The sequence below is a fragment of the Microcaecilia unicolor genome, chromosome 1 (genome assembly GCF_901765095.1).
Source record: "Microcaecilia unicolor chromosome 1, aMicUni1.1, whole genome shotgun sequence".
NCBI classification, from domain to species: Eukaryota; Metazoa; Chordata; class Amphibia; order Gymnophiona; family Siphonopidae; genus Microcaecilia; species Microcaecilia unicolor.
Window position 1 is genome coordinate 114508164 of NC_044031.1, and position 23286 is coordinate 114531449.

A 23286-nucleotide genomic window follows, 5' to 3' on the forward strand; every position below is an offset into this window, starting at 1 on the left:
TGGGAACCATTTTGAAATTAGCATAACATAACAATTGGTTCTTGTGTACCGCAAGTGCAAGTACCTCAAGAGTGGATCATTGCAGTGTACACCACAAAATAAGTAAACGTTTTTTTGGATTTTATCCCTTTAAAGCTGGGATAAGAAAACAGTGTTAATGTATGCAAAAAGTATGATTTCTTTGAAACCACAATAGTAATTAGTGAAAACATATAAGAAGGAGTAGTGCCATAATAAAGTTTTAAAAGATTATAGTAAAACATGAATAATATTCTAGCCTCAACAGACAACCAGTTCTGTTCAACATTTTCATAAGTGATAATGTAAACGAATGTGGAGCAGATTAAAACCTATGCTCCCCACATTTGATTTTTGGTCAGTGTTACAGTCTTGTGTTGATGAAGGTTGATTACTGTAATGCTTTATATGCAGGCAGACTCAGGCTAGGTATCATGCTTTCCAGGTTGTACAGAATGCAGCAACACATTTGTTAGTGGGTTCATCTCATTTTAAGCATATTGAGCCAGATTCTATATATAGCGACTAAACTCTAGGCACGTCTGATTCATGCACCTATCTGTATGCTATCAGCTGCGTCTACATTCAGATACAGTTTATGAAATAGAGCATAGGCTGGGTGGACATATCTAGATTTAGGCGCAACCATTTACAGTGGTGTAAATGCATGCACCTAAATCTAGGTGTGCTCCCCCCAATTCCATAATCACATGCGTAGATGTGATCGATGGTCCCGACACGCCTACACTCCTCCCATGACCACACCCCCTTTTTAGCTGCACCACTTTTTAGACTACGCTTAAAAAGAAGTGCATGTAAATTTCAATTATGAACAATTAGTGTTGACAATTGGTCATTATCAGCCAATTATCAAGACTAATTAGCTCATTACATAATTTAGTAGCACGTATAAATTAGCCACATGCACAAATTTATGCACACTATTCAGCAAGCCATATATAGAATCCAGGGGATTACACCTGTGCTGAAATCTTTTCATTGGCTGCTAATTAAATGCAGAGTGGAGTTTAAGTTGTTGGTACTGGTTTTTAAAGCTCTCACTGGTTCTGCACCATGGTATTTTCAGTAATTATGTGAGATCTATCACCCCCTCAGGGCATTGCGCTTGGGGTGAAAGCAGCTACTTTGCTTGTCAGATATCTTACAGATACACTATGCAATCACAAAGAATGTTGCTTTTTCTATTTGTGGTCCGATTTTAAGGAATAAGTTGCCTTTTCGGTTGAGGTCTTACTGATTTATCCATTTTTAAGAAACAGTTAAAAACCCACTTAAATGATCAGGCATTTTGCTGTTGATGTTCTTACATGAGCGATGTGGTACATTGTAATTTTCTGTGTTGTATTGTTTATTGACTTTGTGTATGTTTATTGTAACCCACCTAGAATTAGGCAGGCTAGAAATGTTTTACAGTTACCCAGGTGATTAGTAGGTTCTCCAACACTCACTGTAAACTAGATACCTGTCCCAGCTACCTAATGAAATCCGACCCTGACCGCTTCATAGCAGACCTCACATCCCACCTAAATTACATGCTTCAGCTAGGCCTCTTCCCTAAGGAAAATGGCAATATCCTACTCACCCCAATACCAAAAGATACCAAGAAAAAAAACAAATGAAATCACTAACTACCGTCCAGTAGCATCTATCCCGTTGGTGGTCAAACTGATGCAAAGCATGGTAACTAAACAACTTACAGATTATATAAACAAAAATTCTCAATATTACATGAATCACAGTCAGGTTTTCACCCCCTCCACAGCACTGAAACAGTATTACTCTTCTAGCCAAATTCAAGCAGGAAATAGCAACAGGCAAAAACATCCTTCTCCTCCAATTCGACATGTCTAGTGCATTCGACATGGTAAACCATAATATATTAATATGATTACTAGATAACTTCGGGATTGGTGGAAACATACTTAGCTGGATCAAGGGCTTCCTAACCACAAGAACTTATCAAGTAAAATCAAATTCAAACATATCATCACCGTGGAAAGCAGACTGTGGAGTACCACAAGGATCACCACTATCACCGATCCTATTCAACTTAAAGATGACCCCACTTGCCAAGTCCTTATCCAACCAAGGCCTTAACCCTTTCATATATGCAGACGATGTCACAATATGCATTCCTTACAAAACCAAACTGACAGAAATCACCAATGGAATCAAGCTCAGCTTGAACATCATGGACTCATGGGCAAATGCATTTCAACTAAAACTCAATAAAGAAAAAACACATTGTCTCATCCTCTCATCCCAACACAACGCGGACAACCCCACAAGTATCAACACCCCAGATCACACCCTTCCTATCTCAGACGGCCTGAAAATCCTCGGCGTTACAATGGACTGTAACTTAACACTAGAGAGCCAAGTGGCATCCACAACAAAGAAAATGTTCCACTCAATGTGGAAACTCAAATGCATGAAACAATTCTTCCTGAGGGAAACATTTCGCAACCTGATTCAATCAATGGTACTAAGCCAGGTAGACTACTGCAATGGAATTTATGCGGGATGTAAAGAACAAACCTTAAAGAAACTTCAGACTGCTCAAAACACGGCAGCTAGGCTTATATTTGGAAAAACACGATTTGAAAGCATAAAACCCATCCATGAAAAACTACACTGGCTCCCAATCAAAGAAAGCATCACCTTCAAAATTTGCACCCTAGTTCACAAAATCAGCTACGGTGAAGCCCCGAGATACATGACAGACTTGATCAACTTACCAATTAGAAACACATCCAAATCAACACGAACTTATCTAAATCTGCACTACCTAAGCTGCAAAGGACTTAAATACAAATCAACTTACACATCCAGTTTTTCCTATATAAGCACACAACTGTGGAACGCATTACCAAAAGCCTTGAAAACGACGTACAACCACCTAAACTTCCGGAAATCACTAAAAACTAACCTGTTTAAAAAGGCATACCCTATCATCCAACTTAAATGCCTGATCTCTGCAACACAACCAAACTAAAACATGTAATGGACATAACACAACTCTTCCATTCTACGATTCCCTAATGAGGCTGTACCACAAGAACTTTATCTTACCACAACATCACATCGGAGTCTGCAAACGCCTTTTCGGTACTATGTAAGCCACATTGAGCCTACAAATAGGTGGGAAAATGTGGGATACAAATGTAACAAATAAAATAAAATAAATAAATAAATAAATAGTAGGAAATATTCTTCTTTTTTTGCATATGATAGTATTTGCGGTGTGCTAGAATCAATGATTGCACCAGAAAAAAAAAGAGGTGATCTAACAAAGCTTGAATGTGTCAAGAGTTTGTAAGTTGCATATAATGCAAATATATTGCAACAGGTTTTTCAGGTGCAGATGCTCAAGACAATAATAAATGATGATGGTGGGCTGAGTACTGATGTATAGCAAAAAGCAAAGCCATCTAAAACTGAAATCTGATGGTCTCCAGACTGTAAAAAAGACAGCAGCCAGGACAACAGGAATGCTAAAGCAAACATTCATTTATCATAGATGGTGTGAATCTTTGAGTATATCACATAAACGTGTGAATCTATAAATGTTTTCATCTAACTTGGTTTGAAATGATCAGAACTAAATTTTTATTTAAGTAGAGAAAAGTCATTTATTTAAGATTTTCCATAGTCTGCCCTTATCTAGCTCAGAGTTTGTACTTAATCCAAACTTATCCATATAACCTTGTGCAACTTTGCCATATCCACCAACATTTGAATAAACAGGATTTTCAGTTAGGGTTGTCTTTCTCAAACTGCCATTTCTATGTTCCACAGTACTAAATGGAGTATACACTTTTTTAAATTTAATCTGATTTCCTAGGGAAACAACAAACCACAACAGATTTTTTAAAATTCATTATTTTTATTACATTTCATAACAGTTAACAAACAAAACAAAGAGAAATGACAAGTGATACATACATGGAATGCATGATAGCGAGAAACCCACCCCTCCCACCCACCCCCAGTGTAACATAAATGACTATGGGACCAGTATGCACCCTAGATACTCAGATGCTCTCACAGAAAGGACCATTTATCACAGAATTTCTTAAAGCCCCAACACATTCCACAGCAGTAGCCTCATATTTATAAACCAGAGTTCCACCAAAACTGTACATTTTGAGATTGCCTACGTACTTCCAGTTTCTTAAGATATCCTGGAGCACTGCCATCATGATTCTAAGTATACATCACCCCCTTTTGTCAAAGCTAATTTGCATATTTTTGAAAGGTGGCCATGCCCACTTCCAATTATGTTAGTCCATCAGAATCAAGGATCTGCTCAAGCCATGCCCACTCTCCATCCAAGCCATACCCACACCCTACCCCATTCCCTTTGATTATGTCACTAGATATGATGCCATAGCACCACCCATGCCCCAAGCCTTTTGCATAACCCTGCCCCAAACCCCACCATATTTGTATCCATTTTCAAGATGACGGTGACCACCGGGCGCTTCAACATCACTTCCTGTTTCACACTACTCATTACTATCTTGGATGAGTCATGTGACAGGAAGTGATGTCAATCACCACCAACACCGTCCCCTGTAGTCCTGGAGGAGCATATGCAGTTTATTTTATCCCTGTCCTTAAACCGTTTCTGTTCACTCCTCCCACTTAGTTTTTCAGCCCCCTGGTTTTTTTAACCCGTGGCATTAAGAAGAAGTCCATTACAGCTAAAAAGTTCATTCCCCAGACAAATGGGCATCACCTTCCTTTCAGAAAACATCAGAGCACAAGAAAAAATAAAAAAAAAACAACTTTTTTTGTTAGTTACAGCCCTCCTGTTTCAAGGCATCATAACAGTTTCCCTGATGGAAAAAAAACAAAACACCAACCTCCCCTTCTATGCACTCTGAGACTCTCTCCGAACGTAGACACAAAGCTGTTTTAAGATAACTTTCACAAAAACACAGAGGAGGGTCTGGCTAGCCATGGATTTTATCGATATCTCCAATCATGCTGTTTTTAAACTCCTTTTCTGAACAGTATAGCAAAAAGGCTTGACCCCCTCTCCCCTTCATCCATTCACCCTCAACCCCTCTCCTCTAATCATGTAGCTCTTGTACACAGAGACCAGCAATCATGCTGGTTTCAAACTGTGCTAGTCTATATGAGCTCAACCAGCCTGCTCCTCCTTCATGGAAACAGATGTTTTTGCAAAATTTGCTGTTTTGTGTGCCTGTTGGGGGGGTGGGGGGGTAAAGATGCAGGGCAGAATTTCACACAGTCATAGATGAATAGCCAGCTTTTCATTTGGGGAGTACAGCACAAGTCATGCAAAATACACATAAGCTTGTACAGGAGTTCCTTTAACAAAAAGACATACCCCTGCAGCCCCTTCCTCTCTATCCTGGCAGGCAGAAAGGGATGTAGGTCACGTGAATGAAATATATGGCAGCTTCCTTTTATATAAGGATTGCTTGCTCTGTTTTAACCTAAGAAGCATTATGTAAAATACAAACCAAAATATTATGAGTACAATACAAATAGACACAATTTTTTTCAGCAAATAAAGTTAAGTAAAACACAAGCAAAGACATTTTTGAGTACCGTACACAAGGTGTGTGAGCATAATCATTAGCCATAAGATATGACCCAATTTTTACAAGCTGAGAACTTGAAAAAAGCTAGCAAATTCCAAAGCTCTTGCATATAGAGAGATGCCGTACTCAGCTATCCATGCGCCTCCTCCCCTCTCCCCCACCCTTTCTTTGTGGACTTTTAAAAGTAAAACACATTCTTTTTACGATGCTGTGCTAGTGTTGAACCACACAAAGCCCTATGAAGTCATGTACAAAGTAAACCTAAGCAGAATTTACTTTAATCCGGAGGCAGTAAGGAGTTTATATTTTTTGCTATGGCTAGTGAAGAGTTTGACACACAACTGATCCATCCCTTCTCAAGCATCATAGCAGGACCCTCCAACAATGGTAAAAGTTTCTTTGTTAATAAATTGTTAGCACACCATTTTTACATTCAGCATGAAACACAATCAAATCATATGGTGTTACACCTGCTGGCAACCTATGGAATCACTGTGGATTGAAATTCCATGTGCAAAGGGGAAAAGGATAGTGATAGGAGTGTACTACCGTCCGCCTGGCCAGGACGAACAGACGGATGCGGAAATGTTAAAGGAAATCAGGGACGCAAACAAACTGGGCAACACAATAATAATGGGGGATTTCAATTACCCGCATATAGACTGGGTTAATGTAACATCTGTACACGCAAGGGACATAAGATTTCTTGATGAAATCAAGGACAGCTTCATGGAACAGCTAGTTCAGGAGCCGACAAGAGAAGGAAAAATACTAGACTTAGTCCTTAGTGGTGCTCATGATCTAGTGCAGGGGGTAACGATACGAGGGCCGCTTGATAACAGTGATCATAATATGATCGGTTTTGATATTGGCATTGAAGGAAGTGAAACTAGGAAATCAAGTACGCTAGCGTTTAACTATAGAAAAGGTGATTACGACAAAATGAGAAAAATGGTGAAAAAAAGACTGAAAGGAGCAGCTCGCAGAGTAAAAAACTTGCATCAGGCGTGGATGCTGTTTAAAAACACCATCCTGGAGGTTCAGGACAAATATATTCCACGTATTAGAAAAAAGGGAAAAAAGACTAAACGTCAGCCGGCGTGGCTAAACAGTAAGATAAAGGAAATCATTAGAGCCAAAAAACAATCCTTCAGAAAGTGGAGAAGAGAACCAACTGAAAGTAACAGGATAGATCATAAGGAATGCCAAGCCAAATGCAAAGCGGAGATAAGGAGGGCAAAAAAGGACTTTGAGAAGAAATTAGCGTTGGAAGCAAAAATACATAGTAAAAATTTTTTTAGATACATTAAAAGCAGGAAACCGGCCAAAGAGTCGGTTGGGCCGCTGGACGAAAATGGTGTTAAAGGGGCGATCAAGGAGGACAAAGCCGTAGCGGAGAAATTAAATGAATTCTTTGCTTCGGTCTTCACCGAGGAGGATTTGGGGGGGACACCGGTGCCGGAAAGAATATTTGAAGCGGGGGAGTCGGAGAAACTAAACAAATTCTCTGTAACCTTGGAGGATGTAATGGGTCAGTTCAGCAAGCTGAAGAGTAGTAAATCACCGGGACCTGATGGTATTCATCCCAGAGTATTAATAGAACTAAAAAATGAACTTGCGGATCTACTGTTAGAAATATGCAATCTGTCTCTAAAATCGAGTGTAGTACCGGAAGACTGGAGGGTAGCCAATGTTACTCCGATTTTTAAGAAGGGTTCCAGAGGAGATCCGGGAAATTATAGACCGGTGAGTCTGACGTCGGTGCCGGGCAAGATGGTGGAGGCTATTATTAAGAATAAAATTGCAGAGCATATACAAAAACATGGACTGATGAGACAAAGTCAGCACGGATTTAGTGAAGGGAAGTCTTGCCTCACCAATCTAATGCATTTTTGAGGGGGTAAGCAAACATGTGGACAATGGGGAGCCGGTTGATATTGTATATCTGGATTTTCAGAAGGCGTTTGACAAAGTGCCGCACGAAAGACTCCTGAAGAAATTGCAGAGTCATGGAATCGGAGGTAGGGTATTATTATGAATTAAGAACTGGTTGAAAGATAGGAAGCAGAGAGTAGGATTGCGTGGCCAGTATTCTCAGTGGAGGAGGGTAGTTAGTGGGGTCCCGCAGGGGTCTGTGCTGGGTCCGTTGCTTTTTAATGTATTTATAAATGACCTAGAGATGGGAATAACTAGTGAGGTAATTAAATTCACCGATGACACAAAATTATTCAGGGTCGTCAAGTCGCAGGAGGAATGTGAACGATTACAGGAGGACCTTGCGAGACTGGGAGAATGGGCGTGCAAGTGGCAGATGAAGTTCAATGTTGACAAGTGCAAAGTGATGCATGTGGGTAAGAGGAACCCGAATTATAGCTACGTCTTGCAAGGTTCCGCGTTAGGAGTTACGGATCAAGAAAGGGATCTGGGTGTCGTCGTCGATGATACGCTGAAACCTTCTGCTCAGTGTGCTGCTGCGGCTAGGAAAGCGAATAGAATGTTGGAGGATGTAATGGGTCAGTTCAGCATTTTTAGGTATAACTTGTCTGGAATGTTTTTACGTTTGGGGAGCGTGCCCTTGACCTGGATTGACCACTGTCGGTGACAGGATGCTGGGCTAGATGGACCTTTGGTCTTTCCCAGTATGGCACTACTTATGTACTTATGTACTTACAGTGGTGGAAATAAGTATTTGATCCCTTGCTGATTTTGTAAGTTTGCCCACTGACAAAGACATGAGCAGCCCATAATTGAAGGGTAGGTTATTGGTAACAGTGAGAGATAGCACATCACAAATTAAATCCGGAAAATCACATTGTGGAAAGTATATGAATTTATTTGCATTCTGCAGAGGGAAATAAGTATTTGATCCCCCACCAACCAGTAAGAGATCTGGCCCCTACAGACCAGGTAGATGCTCCAAATCAACTCGTTACCTGCATGACAGACAGCTGTCGGCAATGGTCACCTGTATGAAAGACACCTGTCCACAGACTCAGTGAATCAGTCAGACTCTAACCTCTACAAAATGGCCAAGAGCAAGGAGCTGTCTAAGGATGTCAGGGACAAGATCATACACCTGCACAAGGCTGGAATGGGCTACAAAACCATCAGTAAGACGCTGGGCGAGAAGGAGACAACTGTTGGTGCCATAGTAAGAAAATGGAAGAAGTACAAAATGACTGTCAATCGACAAAGATCTGGGGCTCCACGCAAAATCTCACCTCGTGGGGTATCCTTGATCATGAGGAAGGTTAGAAATCAGCCTACAACTACAAGGGGGGAACTTGTCAATGATCTCAAGGCAGCTGGGACCACTGTCACCACGAAAACCATTGGTAACACATTACGACATAACGGATTGCAATCCTGCAGTGCCCGCAAGGTCCCCCTGCTCCGGAAGGCACATGTGACGGCCCGTCTGAAGTTTGCCAGTGAACACCTGGATGATGCCGAGAGTGATTGGGAGAAGGTGCTGTGGTCAGATGAGACAAAAATTGAGCTCTTTGGCATGAACTCAACTCGCCGTGTTTGGAGGAAGAGAAATGCTGCCTATGACCCAAAGAACACCGTCCCCACTGTCAAGCATGGAGGTGGAAATGTTATGTTTTGGGGGTGTTTCTCTGCTAAGGGCACAGGACTACTTCACCGCATCAATGGGAGAATGGATGGGGCCATGTACCGTACAATTCTGAGTGACAACCTCCTTCCCTCCGCCAGGGCCTTAAAAATGGGTCGTGGCTGGGTCTTCCAGCACGACAATGACCCAAAACATACAGCCAAGGCAACAAAGGAGTGGCTCAGGAAGAAGCACATTAGGGTCATGGAGTGGCCTAGCCAGTCACCAGACCTTAATCCCATTGAAAACTTATGGAGGGAGCTGAAGCTGCGAGTTGCCAAGCGACAGCCCAGAACTCTTAATGATTTAGAGATGATCTGCAAAGAGGAGTGGACCAAAATTCCTCCTGACATGTGTGCAAACCTCATCATCAACTACAGAAGACGTCTGACCGCTGTGCTTGCCAACAAGGGTTTTGCCACCAAGTATTAGGTCTTGTTTGCCAGAGGGATTAAATACTTATTTCCCTCTGCAGAATGCAAATAAATTCATATACTTTCCACAATGTGATTTTCCGGATTTAATTTGTGATGTGCTATCTCTCACTGTTACCAATAACCTACCCTTCAATTATGGGCTGCTCATGTCTTTGTCAGTGGGCAAACTTACAAAATCAGCAAGGGATCAAATACTTATTTCCACCACTGTATGTACTTAATTGTCAAACCGGTACCCGTTTATACGTTTTATGGATTTGCTGCTGGTAACATTTAACGATGACCTGTTGTTTATGGCCCATAAAGTAAATCTGGTCATCATTGATGATTATATGGAGTCTGCTTGTAAAAGTGATGAGATTGAAAAAGCCTTTACCAAATATACACACCACAGAAACTTAAGTATTACCTATATCATCCAGAACTTTTTTGTCAAGGCAGAACAAGCCACACTATCACCTTAAATACAAAATATATGGTGTTGTTTAAGAATCCAAGATATAAGCAACAGATAGCTGTTTTCGCCAGTCAAATATACCAAGGCAAGACGCACCTGTATCGCCCCAATCAAGGTCCTAAGCAGATGGAGGCATTGCTAGATAACAATGGCCCGCCTAACCCTATTCTTCAGGAAGTGTTAAAAGGAATTGTTGTGCATTACAGGAAAAATGCAGTGTTGCTTGATAAACTATAGTGTCTGTACTTTACATAGTATACGTTGTTCATTAGCAAGAACAGTGTCTGTAAGTTCAGGAAGAAATAATATCCCTAAATATTTTAGTCCCTGATTTTGCCATTGCAAAGGAAATCATTGGAACAAACCGTTTGTACAGTGCACATTTAAATGCATTACTTCTGATTTAGTCCAGCTAATCTTGTATTCCAAAAAAGAACCAAAGGTATTGATTAACTGGAATAAAGGGGGAATTGTAGATTCAGGATGAGAGAGATAGAGCAGTACATCATCCGTGTATGCAGAGAATTTTTAATCTATCCATGCCAGAGAAATACCCTGGATGTCAGGTGAAGCTCGACTAGCACATAACAGGGGTTCCAGCGTGAGATCAAAAGCAATGACAAAAGTGGGCACCCCTGTGTAGTGCCCCTATGTAAGTGATACATGTGGGACAGACATAGTACTATCAATATATATGCGGGCAACTGGATTAAAGTGAAGCAGTTGGACCATATGTATATAATGAGGGCCAAAAACGCACCAATGTAACACCTTAATTAGATAGGACCTTCTTGGCACCTAAGGATACTAGGAAGGCGAGATAAGTCAGTTGTTTAGCATGGTGAATGAGATGAAGACATAATCTAGTATTGTTAGAGGAGCACCTGCCACTAATAAATCCTGTCTGGTCCAGACATATCAATTTTGATAGGGGTTCCATTAAACAGCCAAAATTCTAGCATATATATTGGTGTCTATGTGCTGTTTCAGACAAGCTTTATCACTGTTATGCTACCTGACTCCCAGAATGATTAGCATGCAGTTTAAACCCAACACTGTAAGTGTATAACATCACCAAGACAGAGTCTCAATTCTTAAGCAAATCTTCCTTAATGTAGTAACTTGAACAAGGAGAAAATAACTTTACAGTTGGTTGCTTGAAAGGTTTTGAAGCTTCTGCTACTACAGTCCACTCTCAACCAGTGTACCCAGACTCAGGGACTGGGAGAGGAATTTCAGCACATACTGAGAGAAAACACTGTACAGTAAAATAGTAGGCTGTGAGTGATGGTTGTAGGTTGTAGATACAGTAGGAGTGGTAAAAAGACTTGTTGGAATTACCGCAATTTTTTTGAACAATAACCATCTCTTTTCAACTGTCTTCTCCAAGTTGAAGAACCACCATCCTCCTCTAAATTCACATTTACCTATTCCTATTCAGTCAGGTTTTGATAGACCTTTACCATCTCTCCTGAGCCTGTCTCTTCTCCAGGCTCAAGACCCCCCTTCCAGACAGCACCAGACCTCTCTTTTCCAGACAGTATCAGTTCCCCTGCGGTAGCACCCAACTCGCTGGTAGCACACTTGACCCCCTCCCCCTATATGTGGGCATATGCCTGATATGTGGTAACCTTACTCAGACTCACCCTCTTTGGCTCAAGCTCTGCAAAAATGGCTGTTGGTCCTCAAGTCCCCCCCAAACCATAACACAGTCTGTAGGTTTACTGGGGTCCCTGGTGTCTACTCAAGAGTGAGTGGACATTATTCCTGCCCTACTAGTCACTTGAGACAGGCACTGGGATGGGTGTGGAGGAACTTGCCATCTAAGGGCCATTTTTGCATGCCTTGGGCCCTGGCGGGTGAATCTGGGGTGGCTCCAGGGTTCTTGGGATATGTGTCTTTAATGGAGGGGAAGGAGGTTGAGAGCTACCCTAAGGGGAAGGGGGTCTAGTGTTGGTGGGGGAGTCTGGTGTAAATTTTGAATTAGATGCCTTGTATGTCATAAAGCCTTTGAAAGGGCCAATCAAAAAATCTGATATAGAAAATGAGCTTAGGAAACCTCACAGAACTCTTCTTCAGGTATGACTGAGGAGTTAATTAAGGAAGAAGATATAAAGAAAGACATGAACTTTCCTTCCAGCAGCTTTACACTCACATTAGAACAAAAGATCAGTAAGGTCCTGAAAGCTCTTGTACCAAAATATCTTTGGTCCTACAAAGGAGTAACAAACCAAAAGAAGAACAAGGAGCCTTCAAGAGAGGGGACATCAACTCAGAATGTATTTATCAGACCTGACACTTTCCATGTTTCGGTGACACCGCCTGCGTCAGGGGTCTAAACCAGAATTTTAGTCTGATCAATAAAATTCAGAGTTGACGCCCATTCTCTTGAAAGCTCCTTGTCCTTCTTTGGGTTTGTTGCTCCTTCAGGTGTGCTTTGGATTCCCTCTCTTACAGCCTCGATCCTACAAAGGAGCCAGTTTTCTCTAGAAGTAATTTGACTACTATAACTCAGCAATGAAATGTTAGTGGGGAGTTTATGTTTAAGCCTGCTACCTTAAACATAAAATTTTAATGTCTTAGCACCTTAGGCAACATCTGGATTGGCCGTGATAAAACACTAAAATAAAACACAAGTGCAGCAGTTGAATACTGCTAATCTGATTACAGGTTTATCCTCTGCTACACTTAAAATGCTAGAAGCACTACCTCGTTTATGTAAGAAAGAAAAAAACAACAAAAGCACTCAGTTCAAAATACTCCACAAATATACTAAACTTTAGAGGGATAACATTCATTTTATAGTTATGAACAGGTCTTAATTTACATACATAAAAAAGTGGAACTGTGGAGCCCTGTATATAATGTATATACCACTAAACATTATCCCCCCGATATTCAGCCAGTGATGGTCAACGTTTTTTTTAAATGCTTACTGTTGCTGGCTACATTAGCTTCCCAATATTCAGTGATGGGCTACGTCCTGGCACCAGGACTGAATATTAGTGGCTAATTTTGTGTGGGCTTGGCGCAGGAGCATATGTGGGCCCGGCCAATATTCAACTTAGGCCCACATAAGATAGCTATGCAGGCACTGGCTGAATATCAGCTGGGGCCTACATAACTTTGTTTTTTGTTTTCTGACCCTGATCCCCCGCAAAGCCCCTTCTCCTTTTTCCCCCTCCCCCAGCCTGCAAGTCAGCTACCCCTCCCACTCTTCCACTCTAGGAATGACCCCACCCCCCTGCAGTCCAGGTAGGCTCTCCTCGGCCCTACCTTTCCTCCCTGGTGGTCCAGTGGGGTCATTGGGGGTAGGAGGAAGGCCCCCTCGGTCCTGCCCCTTGCCGCAAAACTAAAATGGCTGCCGTGATCTCATTATGCAACTTTTGAGCTATCTTAAATTAACCTGATTAGCTATGTGGGTGCCGGCACTAAATATTGCCAGCACCTGCATAACCCCAGGCTCCTCCCTAACACTGCCCCCCTGTACCACCCCTGACCTATTCACTTTTTCTGGGGCCAATCAGAGGCCAGATTCAATCGTACTGCCTGCTTTAGTGCTGCTGAATATCGGGGGTTAGACGATTACAAGTGATTTAAGTGAGCAGGAGCCTCTCCTTCCCGCTTAAATCGCTTCGAGTATCGGCCAGAATGTTTCTTAGTGGGTAATTTAAAAAATCCATAAGTTAAAATAGATATAAAAAGTGCAGGCGGGCTGGGGACAGGAGCATCAAGAGAAGAGGCAGTGGATTAGGGACTGTCCCCTGCTCTGATCTAGGTTCACTCCTTCCCCACCTTTTCTCTACAGGCTCCATGGACAGGAGGGAATGCTCAACATCCCAGATACTCTGGAGTCTGCACTGAAGAGGTAGAACTGTGTTTCAGGCCATTTCCCCCCAAATTAAGCATTGGTTATGAACAAGCATTTTTTTCCATCATTTTTCATCTAGGAACCTAATTTATCATGCTCTTTATTTTCTTACATTCTCATCTTATAGTATTTAATACCTACATGAAAATCCTCTCAAAACAGTGCAAGTGAGCCTGTAGAAAGCCACTTACCCCCTGTTGCCACAGTAATTTCTCGTAGAAAATGGCCATAAAATGGAAAGTCAAAGGACAAGTTCACTCTCTGCAAGGAACATCAGAAAAGAAAATCAATACAGGAAAAAGAGCAAACAAACAAAATGTGGTTTTTAAAATGAGATTTATATATTTCAAGTCAGATTGCTATGTAATATTAAATCATTTTTGGCACTCTGAATTCTAGATATTGAGGGATCAATATTCAATATGATTTAAACAGCCAGGAGAGCAGGCCTACAAAGAGACACAGCTAGGCCTGAGGCAAGACTGCCCCCCCCCCCCCACGGGCCACTGTTGCACCGTGCCATCCCCCACACTCGGGTCCCTGGGCCCCCAACCCTGCTGCACCCCTTACCTTCCTGTGTCTGCTCCTCCTTTGGTCTGTCAGCTCTTGCTCCTGTGTGCCAGGACCTGGGTTATCATGTTACAATCTTCTGGGTCATGGCACACAGGAGCTGGAGAGAGACAGATCTGGAATTAGGCAGGCAGGAAGAAGCTTCTGCTCCCTGGAAACCTTGCTGGCACTGGGCCCCCCCCCCCTTGGAGGCCGGGCCCAGGGAATCTTTCCCTCCCTGGCCTCCCTCTTGGTGGCCTTACAGGAGAGGCTCATTAAGTTGTGTGGGGCTATCCAAGGATATTCAACAGCACCCTAACTCTGACCCCTCTAACCGTTCATGCTGAAAACAGCTAGTTTGTGGGCGGTCTGGGGTCAGAGTTAGGGTGGAGTAGAAACTTAGCTGATTGGCAGTGATTTTCAGTTCACTAATTGGCTAAGTAACTGCATAAAGTTAGGACAGTAAAATAGGTGTCCTAACTTTATGTGCAAGATAACCAGGCACCTGTGTGAATATCAGCCAGTGAATGATTAACTTCCAGGTATTAGTAGGGGAGTTCAGGCTGCAAGAAATGGAGCTCATGACTAAATACAGCTGTGCAACCTGGGACATTGGTCTAATAAAGGCATTGTAGCATTAGAAGGATATAAGCTGGAGCAGCGGTGCTAGGAACCTATTGCTGGCAAGGTGCTCCTGTGCATTATGGAAGAAGATTCACATAGGAAGTCACCACAGTGGGAAACTATACAAATTACAGCCAAAGTGATCAGAACCCTAGGGTGGATGATGCATGTGACTCAGGAAGACAGAGCTGGGCACACAGACAAGACACAGATTCTGATGGCTTTAGCACAAAGCTCCAGGCCTGCATTGGGGGAGGGGGGGCAAACAGGTTATCTGTCCTGGGCCCCACAACTCCATGGGGCCCCCACAGTTTGCCACCTATTCCCGTTCTCACCACCCCCATCTGAGGTCTCCCTCCATTCTCCTCACCTTCCCTGTCTTCCTAACATCACATTTTGTTGATGGGGGGGGGGGGAGGGGGTCAGTAGCACGGCAGCAATTGTTATACACTGCCTGGTGCTGTTTCTCTGCTGTGTTCCTCCCCCTTCTGATGGAACTTCCTGTATCAGCCTGGGATGAACGCATCATGGCAGAGAAACAGTGCCAGGACAGATGCAGGCATTGTATAAGAATCGCTGCCATGCTACCAACCCCCCCCCCCCCCCCCCATCAATAAAATGCAATGTTAGGAAGACTGGGAAGGTTAGGGGAAAGAAGGGAGACCTCACATATGGGTAGCGAGAATGGGAGGAGGTGGCAGATTGCAGAAGCCCCCTGGATCTGGTGGCTTCTGCAATCTGCAATAGGGGATTGGGATGGGGGGACATGCCTGCCATATTGGGAGTCAGGGGAGGATATGGAAGAAGAAATGAAGGGCCCAGGAACAGAGGGTATATATATATATATATATATATATATATATATATATATATATATATATATATATATATATATATATATATATATACAGTATATATATATATATATATATATATATATATATATATATATATATATATATATAAAGAGAGAGAGAGAGAGAGAATGGGGTGGAGGGAAGAAGAGAGAGGGGGAAATTTTGGACCCAGGAGTGATGGGGAGGGAGGGAGGGAGAAATACTAGGTGTGAGGGCAGCTGGAAAGATGGAGAAAGATGTTGGACCCAGGTAAGCAAGGGAGGGAGAGGCAGGTGCTGGACAAAGGGAGAATGGGAGGGAGAGATGCTGGCTCATGTGATGTGATGCGGGTTAGGGTGGGGAAACAATAGCAGGAAAGAGGGGGGAGGTAGCAGATGGGAAGAGAGATGGGATTGGAAGATGATGAGGGTGTGGAAGAAAAGGGACAGGGAGAGGAGATACTGAGCTACAAGAATGGAGGGAGGGAGAGGGAAGTGAAATAGTGGAAATGCTGGAACTATGTGGGAGAGGTCAAGAAGGGGTGGCAAGATAATCAGAGAGAGGGAGAAAGGTGGATAGTGACTACAGAGGTAGAAATGTAGTAATGGAGGGTAGATGGAAGATGGAAGGTAACAGCAAGCTGGGGAAGGAGTGAGATGAGAAATGAGACAGCTAGGGAATAAGAGAATAATATGGAAAGTTAATAGGTAGCTGAAAAGTCAAAAGAAGGAGAAGGGTGAGAAATAAGATGAAATTTGAGTGGATAGAGAGGCAGAAAGGAAAAATACCTAGAAAGGAAGGATCAATATGTCAGAGACAGGTGTAGTGAAGGAATAGAACAAGACTAGAGACAGAAGAAAAGACAAATGGACAAAAGCCACTAGAAAGAGAATTAGCAGAAGACAGACAGAGAAACTGGGACCAACATGACAGAAAAATAAAATGTCCAGACAACAAAGGTAGAAAAAAGTGTTTTATTTTGAATTTATTAACTGGAATATGTTAACTTTGGGATATATGTATCACAAATGCTGGTTTCTAATTTCTGATCCCTTGTCCTGTATTTGGTGAAGGTGTGTCTGTGTGTTTCGTGTGTGAAGAAGTCATGTAAAGTTGTTTTATATGTGTAGTAATGGTGGGTGGGGAGACTGGGAGAAGGGGCCCCCTCCTTAATTTCTGTACTGGGCCTCAGCATGTCTAAACCGGCCCTGCAAAGCAATGCACAAGCCCTTAGCACTTCCTATTAGGGTGAGCTAAGCCAATTCAATAACACTGCTTAACAAAATGGCCCCTCTGCCCCTTAGGTACAGAAAACACAGTATTCAAAATCATCTCCTCAGAAAGTCCTGTGCCCAAATCCTGTTTCCAAAAAGCTACTTTATCAACATGAAAATCTGCAAATTGATCAGCACCCACCCCCTCCTTTCTAGTCACATTCCCTAACCCCAAGAGATTCTTCACTCCCTTAAGCATCCCTTTGGGTTTATTTTTTTGCGTTTTCAATATCCTAAGAGGCACCCTATTCTTTGTTTTCAAACGTTGTCAGCTACATTTATACAAGTAAAGCTAGAATTGTCTCTAATTCTTCATAGCGTAGCCTATGCAAGTAAGAAGGTACTTCCTCCTGGGCTGTCTTGGCCAAGCCCAAATAGTAGAGAGTTCAGAGTGGCAGCCAGTGGAATAGCCTGGGCCCCTCCAAGTTGGTTTCATGGCCCCCCAAGGTCTGTTGGTTTGGCTAGCAGGGGTCCCCAAGCCCCGCCAGCAGACGCTTTCCTGCAGCGATAATTCCCTCCATGCTGTCTGCCCTGCTTCCCCCCCCCCCCCCAATGCGCATGCTCATTTTTAGTGAAACTGAACATGTGAGAGCTTTGTGCATGCCCAATTCCACTAAAAATGAGCATGCACGCCAGGGCAGGAAAGCTCGGCAGGCTGCGTGGTGGCAAATATTGCTGCAAGAAAGCTTCCACTGGTGGGGCTTGGGGACCCCCGCCAGCCCAGGTATGTGGGGTTATGGGGGGGGGGGGTCAAGAGCGGCGGGGAGGAGGGGCAAAATATGCCTCCCCAACAACACTTTGGGCTCAAGTGCCCTCCCAGGTCGAGGTTTGGTTGCAACTCTCTGGTGGCAACTCTCTCTATATATGTTTGTCAAGTCATTTCACCCCTAAAAATGCCCTCCTCAGAGTGGTTGTTGTGTAGTTTGCTCTTTCACAGGGCATCAGAAAAGCTTTTTTTTTTCAGTTTGTTTACCTGACACATTCTGCACCTATAGCTTTCTGTGACTACTGCACTCATAATAGCCATAATACAGTTACAGCAGCTCATGTAGAAATGTGTTGATATCTTAGGAATAATTAGAAGCATTCAGAAATATGTAGATAATTTGCTAAAGTTGATTATGTTTTCTTTTTTATTTATTATCAACATTAATTAATAGTCAACTTTGCATACAAGATAAACATTAAGCAAATTATATAATTAGCTCATAATACAGAGGGACCTAAGAAATAAATCATAAAAAGAAAAAGTGGAATAGAAAAAGGAATAGAAGACATTGCATTGGTAATACTAATCAACCCCAGAATATCACTTTCATCCATTAGTTACCCTAGAAGCTCTAGTTGATTGTGTTTTCAATAAATCTTTCTTGACAAAAAAAACCAACAACAACAAAAAAAAAAAACCCAGGGTAATCCTAGGATACTTATATGTAGATACTCTCATTTATCTGTGTATGCAGGTTATGTACTTGGTGTCTGGTTTCTATTATCACATACAATTAAATTTCCTTTTGGTTCAAATCTATTTGTTGTAACAAGCTGCCTTATCCGCCACACCACCACCACCACCAACAAAATCTCATTTTCCCTGCAAGGTGAAGATTGTTTTCAGTAGTAACATCCTTTCCAGCTGGAGAATATAATTCATACCAATTATTCCAGGTCAGTTTATATTTCTTATTCTTTTGCACATTAAGGTTTTCCTTACATTACATGAAGATTTTGTGATGACTCTGCAGTTAAAGTATCCATTCTTCAAGGGAAAGGGTTATCTACTCTGTCTTGTTTGAGCTTTCATTCACAATGCAATGAATTAGCTTTTCTCAGAGTGACACATATACAGGATATGAATCTAATCCCTTTAGGCTTGCTGCCTTCTTCCTGTCTCGTCTTAATCCTAAATTCCTCATTGATAAGTCTTGTCATCCTGTCCTTTTTTAGGTTGGTTCTGGAGCTTATCACACAAAAGGCAATAGCAGCTTATAAATGAGATGGAATGAATAATTTTACAATTTTGGCCCTGACATTCAGTGACACTTATCCAGGTAAGAATGGCTCCTACCCAGATAAATGCCACTCAACGAGGCCAGAGCAAGAATTTCAGGGCTCCTTTTACTAAGCCGCGGTAAAAAGTGGCTTGCGATAGTGTAGCTGCAGGTTTTGGGCGTGCACAGAACTATTTTTCAGTGCACAAATCAAAAATGCCTTTTTCCCCTGAAAATGGACGTGCAGCAAAATCAAAATTGCCGTGCGTCCATTTTGGGTGTCTGACCTTACCGCCAGCCATAGACCTAGTGGTAAGGCATCTGCGAAGTAAGGACCTACACGCATCAGATGCCACTTGGCCCACGTCCGCTACATTTGTCTGAAAATAAAAAATATTTTCCAGATGCGTGTAGCGGACATGCACCAAAAATGAAATTACTGCAAGAGGCGCATTGGTAGTTGGGCACTAAGTTCATTTTGGCGCCTGTTGGGCACATGTAGAGCCTATCATGGCTTATTAAAAGGGGCCCTCAATGACATACTACTGTAGGCAACTGTCAGATTCGTTATGGAAATCATTACCTTTGTAACTCAGATTAGAATGAGACATAATGGATTTTTGAAAAGCCCCAAACTGCAACTTTGCAATCCGCGTCTCAAAATCAATTGGTCTGGTATTCAGCGGCAGCAGCGATGCCTTTGGTTTTAAGATGTAGATTGCAAAGTTGCAGTTTTGGGCTTTTAATAGCGATCATTTGGACTTTTCTTGGATAGCATTTCATTAAATATACATTGCAGACCCCTGACTCAGGCACAGATGCCAAAACACCGCCCATGTCGGGTCTTGCAATAAAGAATTGCTATCTGTTACGAATAAGGCACAAAAAGCTGCCCCATATGACCAGATGACCACTGGAGGGAATCAGGGATGACCTCCCCTTACTCCCCCAGTGGTCTCTAACCCACTCCCACCCCCCAAAAGTGTGGTGAAGAACATTACTTGCCAGCCACTATGCCAGCCTCAGATGTCATATTCAGTCCATGACAGCAGCATGCAGGTCCCTGGAGTAGTTTAGTGGACTTCAGACAGGTGGACCCAGGCCCATCCCCCCCTTCCTGTTACAATTGTGCAGAAAACTGTGAGACCTCCAAAACCCACCAGAAACCCACTGTACCTACATACAGGTGCCCCTTTCACTGGTAAGGGCTATGGTTGTGGTGTATAATTGGGGGTAGTTGATTTTTTTTTGCTGCGGGGGGGGGGGGGGGGGGGGGCTTAGCATACAAGGTAAGGGAGCTGTGTACCTGGGAACATTTTATGAAGTTCAATGCAGTGCCCTCTAGGGTGCCCGACTGCAGTCCTGGCATGTCAGGGGGACCAGTCTACTAATAATGCTGGCTCCTCCTACGTCCAAATGGCTTGACTTCGGACATTTTAGACTTGGACGTCTTTGTTTGAAAAATGGCCGAAAATCAAAGATGCCCAAATTGCAAAACGTCCAAATCGCAGGATGTCCATGGTATTTTCGAACACAAAATATCGACGTCCATCTTTTTCGAAAATGCCTCGGAATTTGGCCATCTTTGTAAAACCTTCAAATTCTGACTTAGACGTTTCTTTCGAAAATGCCCCTCTAAGCATACCTAATTTATCTCTGAATATAGTGGATAAAGGAGGTCATTCCAACTTTTTTAGGCCCAAAACAAGAGACAGCAGTATTTTTTGTGTAGAAGGGGGAGGAATGGATAATTGATTAAAAGTATCATGTCTGGGTGGGAAAATGAGTAAGATAGGGAAAAATCTTCCTTCCATCTGAGGCGGCTTTGGTCAGTTAGAAATTCAGTAAGTAAGGACTCTCTCAAAACACTGACATCTGCATATATTACTTCACGTTTAGATTACTGTAATATTGTATATGCCGAGATTACTCAAGCCAACTTAAAGCGATTACAAAGAATTCAAAACACAGCAGCGCGTATGATCTGCAGGGCCCGGAGGGATGACAGAGTAACACCTTTACTGCATCGTCTGCATTGGCACCTAGTCGAAGCAAGAGTTAATTTTAAAGCTCTTGATCTGACTCACAAGGCCTTTTACACATTAAACCCTAGTTACTTACACCGCTATGCGAACTCTTAGATCGCTAACAGATAATAGGTTAGTTATTCCCCCTCTTGCTAAGGCTAGATGGGAATCTACACGGAGATTGGCTTTTTTCTATTTGTCCCCTACCCTTTGGAATGGCCTTCCAAAGGAGATCAGATTAGAGAAATCCTACATCCATTTCCGAAAACTTTTGAAAACCTTCTTTTTTACAAGCTATGTAGAACAGAATTTAGCATAAGAGATGCGGTCAAAAAAAAAGGGTAGCTTAACTGTATATTAGATTTTTAATTTGTATTGGTTTTATTATGTAGTTCATTCTGATTTGCTGTGCTTTCCTGTCATGAATGGAATTTCTTTGTTTGTTTATTTGTATACGTTAGTTGTTTTTATAAATATGTAAACCATTCTGTTTTGCAGTTGCAATAAGATACGGTATATAAATCAACATAAATAAATAAATAAAACAGCTAGATGGTCAAAAACACCTATAGAGATGGTTTTAAGTAACATAAACAAAACTTTGTAACAGATCCAAAATGAAACTGGAAGCCAATGGAACATCCTTAAAGTAAGGGTAATGTGGTCAAAGCTGTTAGTGTTAGTAAGAGGTCCTTTTACTAACGTGTGCTAACAGATTTAGCACTCGCTAAATGATAAGACATCAATATGAATATAATGGGTGTCCTATCATACAGGGGCCCTTTTACAAAGGCGCATAAGGGCCTACGTGCATCCAGCATGTGCCAAATCGGCATTACCACCCAGCTACTGCATGCCAGGGGTGGTAATTCTGAATTTGGCTTGCGCCAAAAACACGCAATTGAAAATATTTCCTATGTTCTACCATGTGGCGCTTACCCAGTGGTAAACAGCAGTGGCGTGCGCTGCATGCTTACCGCCCGGGTAGCGTGTGAGACCTTACCACTAGGTCAATGGGTAGCAGTAAGTTCTCAGGCCGAAAATGGATGCACATTGGTTATTATTTTGCCACACGTCCATTTTCTGGCCCCTTAAAAAAAAGCCCTTTTTCCAGGATGCGGTAAAAACTGGCCCAGCAAATGCCCAAAAGATGCACTCGCACTGCCGCAGGCCACTTTTTGCTGCGGCTTAGTAAAAGGACCCCTTAGTGAGCAGTAGAATTTATTATTATTATTATTAGCCTTATTAATATTAGCATTTGTATAGCGCTACCAGACGCACGCAGTGCTGAACACCTGATACAAAGAGACAGTCCCTACTCAAAAGAGCTTACAATCTAAATAAGACAGACAGACAAGACAGTTACAGGTGAGGGAAGTGATGGGTGAGAAAGAAGGAAGGGACAAGGGGAGGGCAATTGAGTAATGGCTAGGAGCTAAAAGCAGCAGTGAAAAGGTGGGTTTTCAGCATTTTGGACTAATTGCAACTTTTGAATACTAGAATGGTTGAGACCATAATATTGAGAACTTCAATAGTTCAAACAGCTTAAATTAAAAGCAAATATTAGATTTTCAGATGTTTTTAATTGAAAAAGGCTTTACTGATTGTGGTTGATGAAGAGCCAGATATGATGATTTAAGGACTGATGAAATCTGAGAATAAAAAGTCAGAAAAGAAGTCAAATAAAAAATTCTCAATTAAAAAAAAATTTGCAACCCAGAATTTTTATAGAGTTAGATAAAGGAAAAAACTATTTGTGAATCTGAGGCTGGGTATTTGGCATTGCTATACATTTTGCAGGCTTGAGTTTCATGCCCTGTGAGGTGAACTAGGCAGCAATAGAATCAAGGGCCATATTTGAACTGGTGAGACTGGGGTTTAGGGAATTGGTGAAGTGGATACTCTAGACATCATCTGCATAGATATAATTGGTTAGGTCGTAGCAGAATCCTAATGATAAAGTATTATCTACATATAGGATTAGATTCTGTA

At 42.2% G+C, this 23286-nt stretch overlaps 1 protein-coding gene across 1 annotated transcript in view; it reads right to left on the reverse strand.

Moving 5' to 3' along the window:
* PLXDC2 (plexin domain containing 2) overlaps positions 1-23286 on the reverse strand; it is an 830569-nt gene that overhangs the window by 260676 nt on the left and 546607 nt on the right. Inside the window, exon 4 of the mRNA XM_030199473.1 lies at positions 14188-14257. Within this exon, the coding sequence (XP_030055333.1) occupies positions 14188-14257 (70 nt within the window). The remainder of the gene's footprint in view (positions 1-14187; positions 14258-23286) is intronic.